This window comes from Scyliorhinus torazame, chromosome 4, assembly GCF_047496885.1.
Source record: "Scyliorhinus torazame isolate Kashiwa2021f chromosome 4, sScyTor2.1, whole genome shotgun sequence".
Lineage (NCBI taxonomy): Eukaryota > Metazoa > Chordata > Chondrichthyes > Carcharhiniformes > Scyliorhinidae > Scyliorhinus > Scyliorhinus torazame.
In genome coordinates, this window is record NC_092710.1 from 364638699 (window position 1) to 364651734 (window position 13036).

Below are 13036 nucleotides of genomic sequence, written 5' to 3' on the forward strand. Positions count from 1 at the left end.
AACAGATTCTAAAACAGCCACTCACTCTTTAACCTGTCACGCTTGAAACTTTCTGTACAGACTGACACACTGAGCAAAGAATTGTCAATCCCAGAGCGTTCCGCGGTCACATGTGACCAGTGGGTTGAGGCGCTGTTTGGGCTACTTACACACATAGAAACAAACCGGGAAAATAGAAGCAGGAGGAGGCCATTCGGCCCTTCGAGCCTGCCCCGCCATTCATTCTGATCATGGCTGATCATCAAGTTCAATAGCCTGATCCCACCTTCCCCCATCTCCCTCGATCCCTTTCGCCCCAAGATCAAATCTAATTCCTTCTTCAAATTCCACAGATTCCCCGCTCTCTGGGGCGAGGGTGAGACCCTCTCTTGCCGGAGATGGTCATTGCCGGGCACTTGTGTGGCGCGAATGTAACATCTTTGGAAAACCCTCTCCAAATCCAACTCTGGGGAGGCCGGAAGTCACGGGAATGAACTGGAAACAAATGCAAGGCTAAAATTCAACAGAGAAATGTTTAACGAATGGGGAAAGTGAAGAGAGGGTCCGTGCAATTAAATGGATCAGTCCAATAGAGCAATGAGACCGACCTCACTCACAGCTCTGTTAAACCAGGGACCCCATTCTCCCAATTCTCTTAGTGCCGGCTGGATGCGGTGAATCTGGTGGGAGCCAGACCGTCGAATACCCGCTGGTGTAAAATACCGTTACAAGTCTCCCAATGGCGGGTTAATGGCGATGAAGGCTGGCGTGAACAGGGGGCTCTCGGTTCACCCGATATAAGAGGTGAATGCAACACTGCCACAGTGCTGCGCCGCTCCTGATGCATCGCTCACCACAATTCCTGCCCTCCGTCTCCATGCCCAGCTCGTCTTCATGGGCAGCACCGTGCTGCTGGACCCATGGACACGCCTGTGCCACCGTTTCCCATTCAGTATTGTGCCAGGGCTGCGAGTACAGGAGTCTCCTTCTCCCCATCCAGCAGCGACACACACCAGTGTCTATCTGGACAGCTCTGTGCTGTCTGTCCCTTCCAGCAGCGACACACACCAGTGTCTCTCTGGACAGCTCTGTGCTGTCTGTCCCTTCCAGCAGTGATACACACCAGTGTCTATCTGGACAGCTCTGTGCTGTCTGTCCCTTCCAGCAGTGACACACACCAGTGTCTATCTGGACAGCTCTGTGCTGTCTGTCCCTTCCAGCAGTGACACACACCAGTGTCTATCTGGACAGCTCTGTGCTGTCTGTCCCTTCCAGCAGCGACACACACCAGTGTCTATCTGGACAGCTCTGTGCTGTCTCCCCCTTCCAGCAGTGACACACACCAGTGTCTATCTGGACAGCTCTGTGCTGTCTGTCCCTTCCAGCAGTGACACACACCAGTGTCTATCTGGACAGCTCTGTGCTGTCTCCCCCTTCCAGCAGTGACACACACCAGTGTCTATCTGGACAGCTCTGTGCTGTCTGTCCCTTCCAGCAGTGACAAACACCAATGTCTATCTGGACAGCTCTGTGCTGTCTGTCCCTTCCAGCAGTGACACACACCAGTGTCTATCTGGACAGCTCTGTGCTTTCTGTCCCTTCCAGCAGCGACACACCCCAGTGTCTATCTGGACAGCTCTGTGCTGTCTGTCCCTTCCAGCAGTGACACACACCAGTGTCTATCTGGACAGCTCTGTGCTGTCTGTCCCTTCCAGCAGTGACACACACCAGTGTCTATCTGGACAGCTCTGTGCTGTCTGTCCCTTCCAGCAGCGACACACACCAGTGTCTATCTGGACAGCTCTGTGCTGTCTGTCCCTTCCAGCAGTGACACACACCAGTGTCTATCTGGACAGCTCTGTGCTTTCTGTCCCTTCCAGCAGCGACACACCCCAGTGTCTATCTGGACAGCTCTGTGCTGTCTGTCCCTTCCAGCAGTGACACACACCAGTGTCTATCTGGACAGCTCTGTGCTGTCTGTCCCTTCCAGCAGTGACACACACCAGTGTCTATCTGGACAGCTCTGTGCTGTCTGTCCCTTCCAGCAGTGACACACACCAGTGTCTATCTGGACAGCTCTGTGCTGTCTGTCCCTTCCAGCAGTGACACACACCAGTGTCTATCTGGACAGCTCTGTGCTGTCTCCCCCTTCCAGCAGTGACACACACCAGTGTCTATCTGGACAGCTCTGTGCTGTCTCCCCCTTCCAGCAGTGACACACACCAGTGTCTATCTGGACAGCTCTGTGCTGTCTGTCCCTTCCAGCAGTGACACACACCAGTGTCTATCTGGACAGCTCTGTGCTGTCTGTCCCTTCCAGCAGCGACACACACCAGTGTCTATCTGGACAGCTCTGTGCTGTCTGTCCCTTCCAGCAGTGACACACACCAGTGTCTATCTGGACAGCTCTGTGCTGTCTGTCCCTTCCAGCAGTGACACACACCAGTGTCTATCTGGACAGCTCTGTGCTGTCTGTCCCTTCCAGCAGTGACACACACCAGTGTCTATCTGGACAGCTCTGTGCTGTCTCCCCCTTCAGCAGCGACACACACCAGTGTCTATCTGGACAGCTCTGTGCTGTCTGTCCCTTCCAGCAGTGACACACACCAGTGTCTATCTGGACAGCTCTGTGCTGTCTGTCCCTTCCAGCAGTGACACACACCAGTGTCTATCTGGACAGCTCTGTGCTGTCTGTCCCTTCCAGCAGTGACACACACCAGTGTCTATCTGGACAGCTCTGTGCTGTCTCCCCCTTCAGCAGCGACACACACCAGTGTCTATCTGGACAGCTCTGTGCTGTCTGTCCCTTCCAGCAGTGACACACACCAGTGTCTATCTGGACAGCTCTGTGCTGTCTCCCCCTTCCAGCAGTGACACACACCAGTGTCTATCTGGACAGCTCTGTGCTGTCTGTCCCTTCCAGCAGTGACACACACCAGTGTCTGTCTGGACAGCTCTGTGCTGTATGTCCCTTCCAGCAGTGACACACACCAGTGTCTATCTGGACAGCTCTGTGCTGTCTCCCCCTTCCAGCAGTGACACACACCAGTGTCTATCTGGACAGCTCTGTGCTGTCTCCCCCTTCCAGCAGTGCCACACACCAGTGTCTTTCTGGACAGCTCTGTGCTGCCTGTCCCTTCCAGCAGCGACACACACCAGTGTTTATCTGGACAGCTCTGTGCTGTCTGTCCCTTCCAGCAGTGACACACACCAGTGTCTATCTGGACAGCTCTGTGCTGTCTGTCCCTTCCAGCAGTGACACACACCAGTGTCTATCTGGACAGCTCTGTGCTGTCTGTCCCTTCCAGCAGTGACACACACCAGTGTCTATCTGGACAGCTCTGTGCTGTCTCCCCCTTCCAGCAGTGACACACACCAGTGTCTATCTGGACAGCTCTGTGCTGTCAGTCCCTTCCAGCAGTGACACACCCCAGTGTCTATCTGGACAGCTCTGTGCTGTCTGTCCCTTCCAGCAGTGACACACACCAGTGTCGATCTGGACAGCTCTGTGCTGTCTGTCCCTTCCAGCAGTGACAAACACCAATGTCTATCTGGACAGCTCTGTGCTGTCTGTCCCTTCCAGCAGTGACACACACCAGTGTCTATCTGGACAGCTCTGTGCTGTCTGTCCCTTCCAGCAGTGACACACACCAGTGTCTATCTGGACAGCTCTGTGCTGTCTGTCCCTTCCAGCAGTGACACACACCAGTGTCTATCTGGACAGCTCTGTGCTGTCTCCCCCTTCCAGCAGTGACACACACCAGTGTCTATCTGGACAGCTCTGTGCTGTCTCCCCCTTCCAGCAGTGACACACACCAGTGTCTATCTGGACAGCTCTGTGCTGTCTGTCCCTTCCAGCAGTGACACACACCAGTGTCTATCTGGACAGCTCTGTGCTGTCTGTCCCTTCCAGCAGTGACACACACCAGTGTCTATCTGGACAGCTCTGTGCTGTCTGTCCCTTCCAGCAGTGACACACACCAGTGTCTATCTGAACAGCTCTGTGCTGTCTCCCCCTTCAGCAGCGACACACACCAGTGTCTATCTGGACAGCTCTGTGCTGTCTGTCCCTTCCAGCAGTGACACACACCAGTGTCTATCTGGACAGCTCTGTGCTGTCTCCCCCTTCCAGCAGTGACACACACCAGTGTCTATCTGGACAGCTCTGTGCTGTCTCCCCCTTCCAGCAGTGACACACACCAGTGTCTATCTGGACAGCTCTGTGCTGTCTGTCCCTTCCAGCAGTGACACACACCAGTGTCTATCTGGACAGCTCTGTGCTGTCTGTCCCTTCCAGCAGTGACACACACCAGTGTCTATCTGGACAGCTCTGTGCTGTCTGTCCCTTCCAGCAGTGACACACACCAGTGTCTATCTGGACAGCTCTGTGCTGTCTCCCCCTTCCAGCAGTGACACACACCAGTGTCTATCTGGACAGCTCTGTGCTGTCAGTCCCTTCCAGCAGTGACACACACCAGTGTCTATCTGGACAGCTCTGTGCTGTCTCTCCCTTCCAGCAGTGACACACACCAGTGTCTATCTGGACAGCTCTGTGCTGTCTGTCCCTTCCAGCAGTGACACACACCAGTGTCTATCTGGACAGCTCTGTGCTGTCTCCCCCTCCAGCAGTGACACATACCAGTGTCTATCTGGACAGCTCTGTGCTGTCTGTCCCTTCCAGCAGTGACACACCCCAGTGTCTATCTGGACAGCTCTGTGCTGTCTGTCCCTTCCAGCAGTGGCACACACCAGTGTCTATCTGGACAGCTCTGTGCTGCCTGTCCCTTCCAGCTGTGTCGCACACCAGGGTCTATCTGGACAGCTCTGTGCTGTCTGTCCCTTCCAGCAGTGACACACACCAGTGTCTATCTGGACAGCTCTGTGCTGTCTCTCCCTTCCAGCAGTGACACACACCAGTGTCGATCTGGACAGCTCTGTGCTGTCTGTCCCTTCCAGCAGTGACACACACCAGTGTCTATCTGGACAGCTCTGTGCTGTCTGTCCCTTCCAGCAGTGACACACACCAGTGTCTATCTGGACAGCTCTGTGCTGTCTCCCCCTTCCAGCAGTGACACACACCAGTGTCTATCTGGACAGCTCTGTGCTGTCTCCCCCTTCCAGCAGTGACACACACCAGTGTCTATCTGGACAGCTCTGTGCTGTCTGTCCCTTCCAGCAGTGACACACACCAGTGTCTATCTGGACAGCTCTGTGCTGTCTGTCCCTTCCAGCAGTGACACACACCAGTGTCTATCTGGACAGCTCTGTGCTGTCTGTCCCTTCCAGCAGTGACACACACCAGTGTCTATCTGGACAGCTCTGTGCTGTCTGTCCCTTCCAGCAGTGACACACACCAGTGTCTATCTGGACAGCTCTGTGCTGTCTGTCCCTTCCAGCAGTGACACACACCAGTGTCTATCTGGACAGCTCTGTGCTGTCTGTCCCTTCCAGCAGTGACACACACCAGTGTCTATCTGGACAGCTCTGTGCTGTCTCCCCCTTCCAGCAGTGACACACACCAGTGTCTATCTGGACAGCTCTGTGACACTCAGCAGCCACCACAATAAAGGTACAAAGTTTGACCAGGAGAGGAGTATGAGGTGCGTTCTGGGGTCATGGGTGGGGGGGGGGGGGGGGGGGGGGGGGTTTGGAGTGGGGGTGAACTAATGGCTTGACAAAGACGAGGGGGGTAATGTGGAAGGAGAGCTGTGCAACGGATGTGGAGGAGGTGTAAGGTCTCGTGTCGGCAGGGGGCGTTGTGGGGGTTGTAGGGCTCGGGGATAGGGAGGGGGGTGAGGGGGGTAGGGCTCGGGCGGCAGGGAGGGGTGTGTGGGGAAGGGCTCGGGGGGGGCAGGGAGGGGGGTGGTGTAGGGCTCAGGGGGCAGGGAGGGGGGTGGTGTAGGGCTCAGGGGGCAGGGAGGGGGGTGGTGTAGGGCTCTGAGGGCAGGGAGGGGAGTGTGGTGTAGGGCTCTGAGGGCAGGGAGGGGAGTGTGGGGAAGGAACCGGGGGGCAGGGAGGGGGGTGGTGTAGGGCACTGGGGGCAGGGAAGGTGGGTGGTGTAGGGCTCGGGGGGCAGGGAGGGGGGGTGGTGTAGGGCTCGGGGGGCAGGGAGGGGGGTGTGGTGTCGGTGTGCTGATGTGCATCACTGTAAACACACAAGGGGTTCATGTAAATACTCTGCAACTAAATAAACACTAGCGGGAGCTGACAGACATTCAACCGATAGGTCAGTAAGATAGGACACATCCAATGAGCAGTCAAGACACCCAGAGGTGACACTACCACAAGGTACCCGTATAAAAGGACACTCAGAGAGACAGGGGCAGATCAGGAAGCATCACACTCACCGCATGGCTGAGAGCAGACTGGTTAGTTAGACTGAGTTACTATAGCAAGATTAGCAGGAGAGTCGAACTCAAGGAGGAGAATTGTTAACCGTTCAATAAATGTGTTAAACCATCTCCAAGTCTGAACCTTCCTTTGTCAGAGCTGACATCAAGGAAGCAGCTTATGCTACATGAAGAAGCAGAACACAACAGTCGGCACTCACACTGCGAGTGGGACCATGCTGGTCACATGCTGCTCTCCATCCTGGCAACTTGGGCATTTGCATATTCCCTTAAAGTGATATCACAACATTTTCCACATGTCACCAAAGTGACCCTGCCCCCTGACCTGTAACCTCTGACTATCTATCAGCTGATCACCCAGTTAAATGCTGTAACAGTGTCTCTGTCCACAGGTACTATTGTTCCTCTCTCTGCACCTTGGGGAGTTTTTGGATACGTGAAAAATGGCGAAATACAGCAGAAATTCCGAGTATTTCTTGTGATTGTTCCTCAAGTCACCAACCCGCCTCAACCAACAGATCCAACAGTTGAAATAGTAACAGCCCCTCCTGTTTGGTTCTATGGCAGGTGAGTTTAGTGACTGATATATTGTGATTGATGTTCCTTTCTGTCAGCTCTTGTATCAACATCAGCCGGGGAGCAATTCTCCCATTTTGAGACTAAGTGCTATTTTGCGGGCAGGAGCGTGGGCAGGAACATGGGCAGGAATGAGGGCAGGAGCGTGGGCAGGAGCAGGGGCATGAATGTGGGCAGGAATGTGGGCAGAAACGTGGGCAGGAGCTTGGGCAGGAACGTGGGCAGGAGTGTGGGCAGGAACATGGGCAGGAACGTGGGCAGGTATGTGGGCAGGAACAAGGGCAGGACCGTGAGCAGGAGCGTGAGCAGGAGCGTGGGCAGGAGCAGGGGCAGGAATGTGGCCAGAAACGTGGACAGGAGCGTGGGCAGGAACGAGGGCAGGAACAAGGGCAGGAATGTGGGCAGGAATGTGGGCAGAAATATGGGCAGGAGCATGGGCAGAAATGAGGGCAGGAATGTGGGCAGAAACATGGGCAGGTGTGTGGGCAGGAATGTGGGCAGGAACATGGGCAGGAGCGTGGGCTGGAACATGGGCAGGAACGTGGGCAGGAGCGTGGGCAGGAATGTGGGCAGAAACATGGTCAGGAACGTGGGCAGGAGCATGGGCAGGAATGTGGGCAGAAACATGGTCAGGAACGTGGGCAGGAATGTGGGCAGATACACAGGCAGTAGCGTGGGCAGGAACATGGGCAGGAATGTGGGCAGGAGCATGGGCAGCTACAAGGGCAGGATTGAGGGCAGGAATGTGGGCAGGAACGCGGGCAGTACTGTGAGCAGGAGCGTGAGCAGGAACATGGACCGGAACGTGGGCAGGAGCGTGGGCATGAATGTGGGCAGAAATGTGGGCAGAAACAGGGGCAGGAGCGTGGGCAGAAATGAGGGCAGGAATGTGGGCAGGAGCATGGGCAGTACTGTGAGCAGGAGCGTGAGCAGGAACAAGGGCAGGAACATGGGCAGGAGCGTGGGCAGGAGCAGGGGAATGAATGTGGGCAGAAACATGGGCAGGAGCGTGGGCAGGAACTTGGGCAGGAGCATGGGCAGGAACGTGGGCCGGAGTGTGGGGAGGAGCATGGGCATGAGCATGGGCAGGATTGAGGGCAGGAATGTGGGCAGGAATGTGGGCAGGAACGTGGGCAGTAACATGGGCTGGAGCGTGGGCAGGAACGTGGGCAGCAACATGGGCAGGAATGTGGGCAGGAACATGGGCAGTAGCATGGGCAGCTACGTGGGCAGGAACGTGGGCAGGAGCATGGGCAGGAATGTGGGCAGGAACGTGGGCAAGAACGTGGGCAGTACTGTGAGCAGGAGCGTGAGCAGGAGCAGGGGCATGAATGTGGGCAGCAACGTGGGCATGAGTGTGGGCAGGAACATGGGCAGGAATGTGGGCAGATATGTGGGCAGGATCACGGGCAGGACCGTGAGCAGGAGCGTGAGCAGGAACGTGAGCAGGAACGTGGGCAGGAGCGTGGACAGGAATGTGGGCAGGAGCGTGGGCAGGAGCGTGGGCAGGAGCGTGGACAGGAATGTGGGCAGTAACGTGGGCAGGAATGTGGGCAGGAGCAGGGGCAGGAACGTGGGCAGGAACATGGGCAGGAGTGTGGGCAGGAAGATGGGCAGGATTGTGGGCAGGAATGTGGGCAGGAATGTGGGCAGGAACATGGGCAGGAACATGAGCAGGAGCGTGGGCAGGAACGTGGGCAGGAATGTGGGCAGGTGCGGGAGCAGGAGCGTGTGCAGGAATGTGGGCAGGAACATGGGCAGGAACATGAGCAGGCACATGTGATGGAACGTGGGCAGGAGCGTGAGCAGGAATATGGGCAGGACTGTGGGCAGGAGCATGGGCAGGAGCGTGGGCAGGAATGTGGGCTGGAACGTGGGCAGGAACATGGTCAGGCGCGTGTGTTGGAACGTGGGCAGGAGCGTGGGCAGGAACGTGGGCAGAAACGTGAGCAGGAGTGTGAGCAGGAGCATGAGCAGGTGCGTGAGCAGGAGAGTGATCAGGAGCGTGAGCAGGAGAGTGAGCAGAAGAGTGGGCAGGAATGTGGGCAGAAATGGTGGCAGGAACAAGGGCAGGAATATGGTCAGAAATGTGGGCAGGAACATGGGTAGCAACGTGAGTAGCAACGTGGGCAGGAATGAGGGCATAAATGTGGGCAGGAACATGGGCAGGTAAATGGGCAGGAACATGTGCATGAACGAGGGCAGGAACATGGGTAGCAACATGGGTAGCAACATGGGCAGGAATGTGGGCAGGAAAGTGGGCAGGAAAGTGGGCATGAAAGTGGGCAGGAACGTGGCCGCTTGCCGGAAAACACTCTGAATCTTCCCACCCATCATTAATTATTCCCCTGGGTGTTTTCCGCTGTTTTCAGCAGTGGGTCAGGCCTGGATGGTGTGTAGTCCGCCCTCCTGCCCGGGTGTCATATTGAAAAGATGTCCAACAACACTGAACCATGTTGACAAAAGAAGGTGGACCTCCTGAAAATGCAGATCGATTTCCAGCAACATTGGTCACCCAGAAACAGGCCAGCAGAAGGACCCCCTCCAGAACACATGATACGGAAGATCCATGGTCCCAATCTCCCCCAACCCACTGCTGTGGTGCTCCAGGGTCCAGGGTTGTGAGCGCTCTCCATCCTCAACTCTGTGGGCAGCGCCAGGCATCCTGACTTTGGCACACTACATTGTGAAGAATGTTTCTCACACTGGCGTTTTTCCCGCCGGAATGGCAGAGAATCTACCCTGGGCGGGCACCCCGAGGTCCCTCTGCTACTGCACTCTCTTTAGATCTGAGCCATTAAGTCTGGATAGACTCTCTCCACCCTTTCTGTAAAATGCATCACCTCACATTTCTCTGTGTTAAACTCTATCTGCCACTTGTCTGCCCATTTGGCCAGCTTCTCGATGATCTTACCCCAGCTGTGGACTAACTCAGTCTTCTTCAAACTTTTTTTCCGGGGACCCATTTTTACCAATCGGCCGACCTTCGGGACCCAGGCCAGCCGACCTTCGCGAACCATGCCGGCCGACATTCGCGACCCACGCTGGCCGACCTTCGCGACCCGCGTCGGCCGACCTTCGTGACCCACGCCGGCCAAACAGCGCGAGCCACCATTTTCTCTTCCCTTGTTTGCTGCTGATAAAAATGGAGGAAATGGTTTTGGGTCCCTTTGGCCCTCGTACGCGCTCCTCCAATGGAATCTGTTGGATGAAGGTGAAGCCTTCCGGTGTGGGAAAGTATGGAGTCTCCATCTGTCCAAAATTCCGCACATTTTTCCTGTAAAATTTGATCAAATAAACCCCCCCCACCCGAACTTGTAAAAATAAAAAAAAATTAAAAGAATAAAATAAATGAAAAAAAAAATTAAATGAATAAAACCCCCCGAACTTGTAAAACAAAAAGCTGCGACCGTTTGAAAAAAAAACGGCCGCACTGCACATGATCGCCATCGATCTGACACGCATGCACAGTGCACCGATCTGACATGCATGCACAGTGCATCGATCTGACACGCATGCACAGTGCATCGATCTGTCACGCATGCACAGTGCATCGATCTGACACGCATGCACAGTGCATCGATCTGTCACGCACGCACAGTGCATCGATCTGACACGCATGCACAGTGCATCGATCTGACACGCATGCACAGTGCATCGATCTGACACGCATGCACAGTGCATCGATCTGACACGCATGCACAGTGCATCGATCTGACACGCATGCACAGTGCATCGATCTGACACGCATGCACAGTGCATCGATCTGACACGCATGCACAGTGCATCGATCTGACACGTATGCACAGTGCATCGATCTGACACGCATGCACAGTGCATCGATCTGACACGCATGCACAGTGCATCGATCTGACACGCATGCACAGTGCATCGATCTGACACGCATGCACAGTGCATCGATCTGACACGCATGCACAGTGCAGCCGCTTTTTTTTAACATGTTCGCAGCCATTTTGAAGGCCGCTTGCAGCCGGCGTGATTAACAGTCGCGGTCGCTCCCCCGAGTTTGACAATGCCTGGAATAACTGACTGGTGGAGGCGACTCAATGGGCTGAATGGTCAACTCCTGTCCCTGTTGTCCTGGCAACCCACTTTCCAAACAGGTTTTGTCAGGAGGGTAAAAATTAAATTCCTCTGTTCTTAATTCTGTTGCAGGGCTTTTGACACGAAAGTTGATGAACAGCAAATGGAAGAGCACCTGTTTCAACTAATGAAGGATCTGGAACAGGACAACCAATCCTTCGATAGCACATATTTCATCATGGATATTTTTACCATAGACGGGCTAATGGGAATGGGTTTTGAAAAGACGGGAGAATCAAGGTTTTCTGGAAGGTTCTGCTGCAGTTCTGAACATGAAACAGTGAGATATGCTTAACTCTATTCTAAACCTGTTTAACTTTCCATTGGGTTTAATCTGGAATACTGAGCATAGTTTTAATCTCCTTACCTCAAGATGGTTATATTTACCTTTGAGGGAACGCAATGTCTGTTCATCAGACAGGTTACGTATATGTGTCAATATTGGCATTTTGGACAATTCCACCAATGTCCATCTCCAAATCCCTGTGACCCTGTTTAGAAATATTGCCCTCTACTGGCAGTTAGTAATTATGACTCCCACACACACACTGCAGCATTTATTCTCGATTCAAAATTATTCAGCGACATTCATATCAACAGTGAACATTTCTTCCTCATTTCCACACACTGTCCCATTGATTATTTAACTCAATGGTTCTAAACAATGTTCTTTTCTGAACCAGTTTCTCCCCACATTGTCCGGTCATCTTGGTTCTCACCTGGGGGTGGACCGTTTTGTCTGCCTCAAAATTAAATAAAAACAGAGACTCTTCAAGTCCGCTCCACCATTCAGGAAGATCATGGCTGATCTTCGACCTTAACTCCACCTTCCCACACTGTCCCTCGAGTGTGTAATCTGTCTGATAAACAGGGAATGCACTCCCACTAAACCCGGATCATCCACCCTTAACTAAGGAGCCCAAACATCACCACATCATATTCTACCTGCCATGTTCTTAACCACTCACTTAACCAACCAAATGTGGAGCAAACACGTGATCGTCCACCCACACGTTAACCGTACATGTGACTCCAGCCCTGATATATTTGAATGTCTCTGAGTCCCGCCTGCTCTATTTCCCGTTAATATTATTTATAATTAGGTTTCCCTTCAACGTCTGAAATTCATTGCTGAACACGTCTCCACACTGCACAGATACAGGGCAAAACTCAATTGTACCGGGTGGTGGGCCCTCTATTGGGGAACGGAGATTAATCACTGCACTAATTTGCTTTTTCTGTAATCTTGCTTTCAATGAATTGTGAGAGTGAGACTGAGATGGCCCTAGTGTCAGATATAGGTCCATAATTTTCTATCTTCACACAGCCATGGAATATATTCATATTTCTCCATCATACTGACCAGAATGTTTCAAGTTGATGTGAAAAGAGTTGGGATTTGTGACAGAGCACAGAGTATTGAAGCTGTTAAATGTGAAATCATGGAGTGATCAGATGTGGGACTGTTCCTGGGCTCTCTCAGTCGGAGTTAGTTCCAGATGGAATTATTTAATTACAAGGGAATGTTTAAACTGTAAAGAGACAGTGTGTTCACCATTTGTAAAATAATGAGATTTTCATCACATCATCGGGAAGATTTTGCATCAATGTTTGAATAGTTCTGTGTCCTGTGCACTGAAATATAATGGGAATGGAACATATAACAGACTGTGTGGAATAGACACTGGACACTGTCGGAAGAACACGTCACTCACTGGAGAAACCTGCTAATGGAGACAACATCCTGTGTGGGCAGTAAAATATTCCCTTTTCCTGCCAGTCCTGAGAATCAAACACTGGACATTGTGGTGGGGATGATTAAAAAGGTTGTTTCTCAACCCGGTTTGGTCTGACTCAGATCAGTCCAAGTTCAGGAAACAGATGGGCCCAGGTCAGGAAAGTGAAAGTGGGAGTTTTGTGACCCAGGTGTGAAGCAGCTGAAAACTGGTCCTTAAACCGGAGAAAGAATCCCAGTTTAAAATTAGAATCCAGAGACTGAAGATGGAATAAAGTTTCCATTCAGATCT

General features: G+C 53.3%; 2 protein-coding genes across 2 annotated transcripts in view; both read left to right on the forward strand.

The window, feature by feature from the left end:
- The window catches only part of LOC140411266 (calpain-2 catalytic subunit-like), a 47115-nt gene extending 46294 nt beyond the window's left edge, over positions 1-821 (forward strand). Inside the window, exon 4 of the mRNA XM_072500389.1 lies at positions 639-821. Coding sequence (XP_072356490.1) covers positions 639-821 — 183 coding nt within the window. The remainder of the gene's footprint in view (positions 1-638) is intronic.
- LOC140411525 (heme-binding protein 2-like) overlaps positions 1-11566 on the forward strand; it is a 131023-nt gene extending 119457 nt beyond the window's left edge. Inside the window, exons 4-5 of the mRNA XM_072500612.1 lie at positions 6722-6896; positions 11082-11566. Coding sequence (XP_072356713.1) covers positions 6722-6896; positions 11082-11304 — 398 coding nt within the window. The 3' untranslated portion in view covers positions 11305-11566. The remainder of the gene's footprint in view (positions 1-6721; positions 6897-11081) is intronic.
- Positions 11567-13036: the final 1470 nt, after the last annotated feature.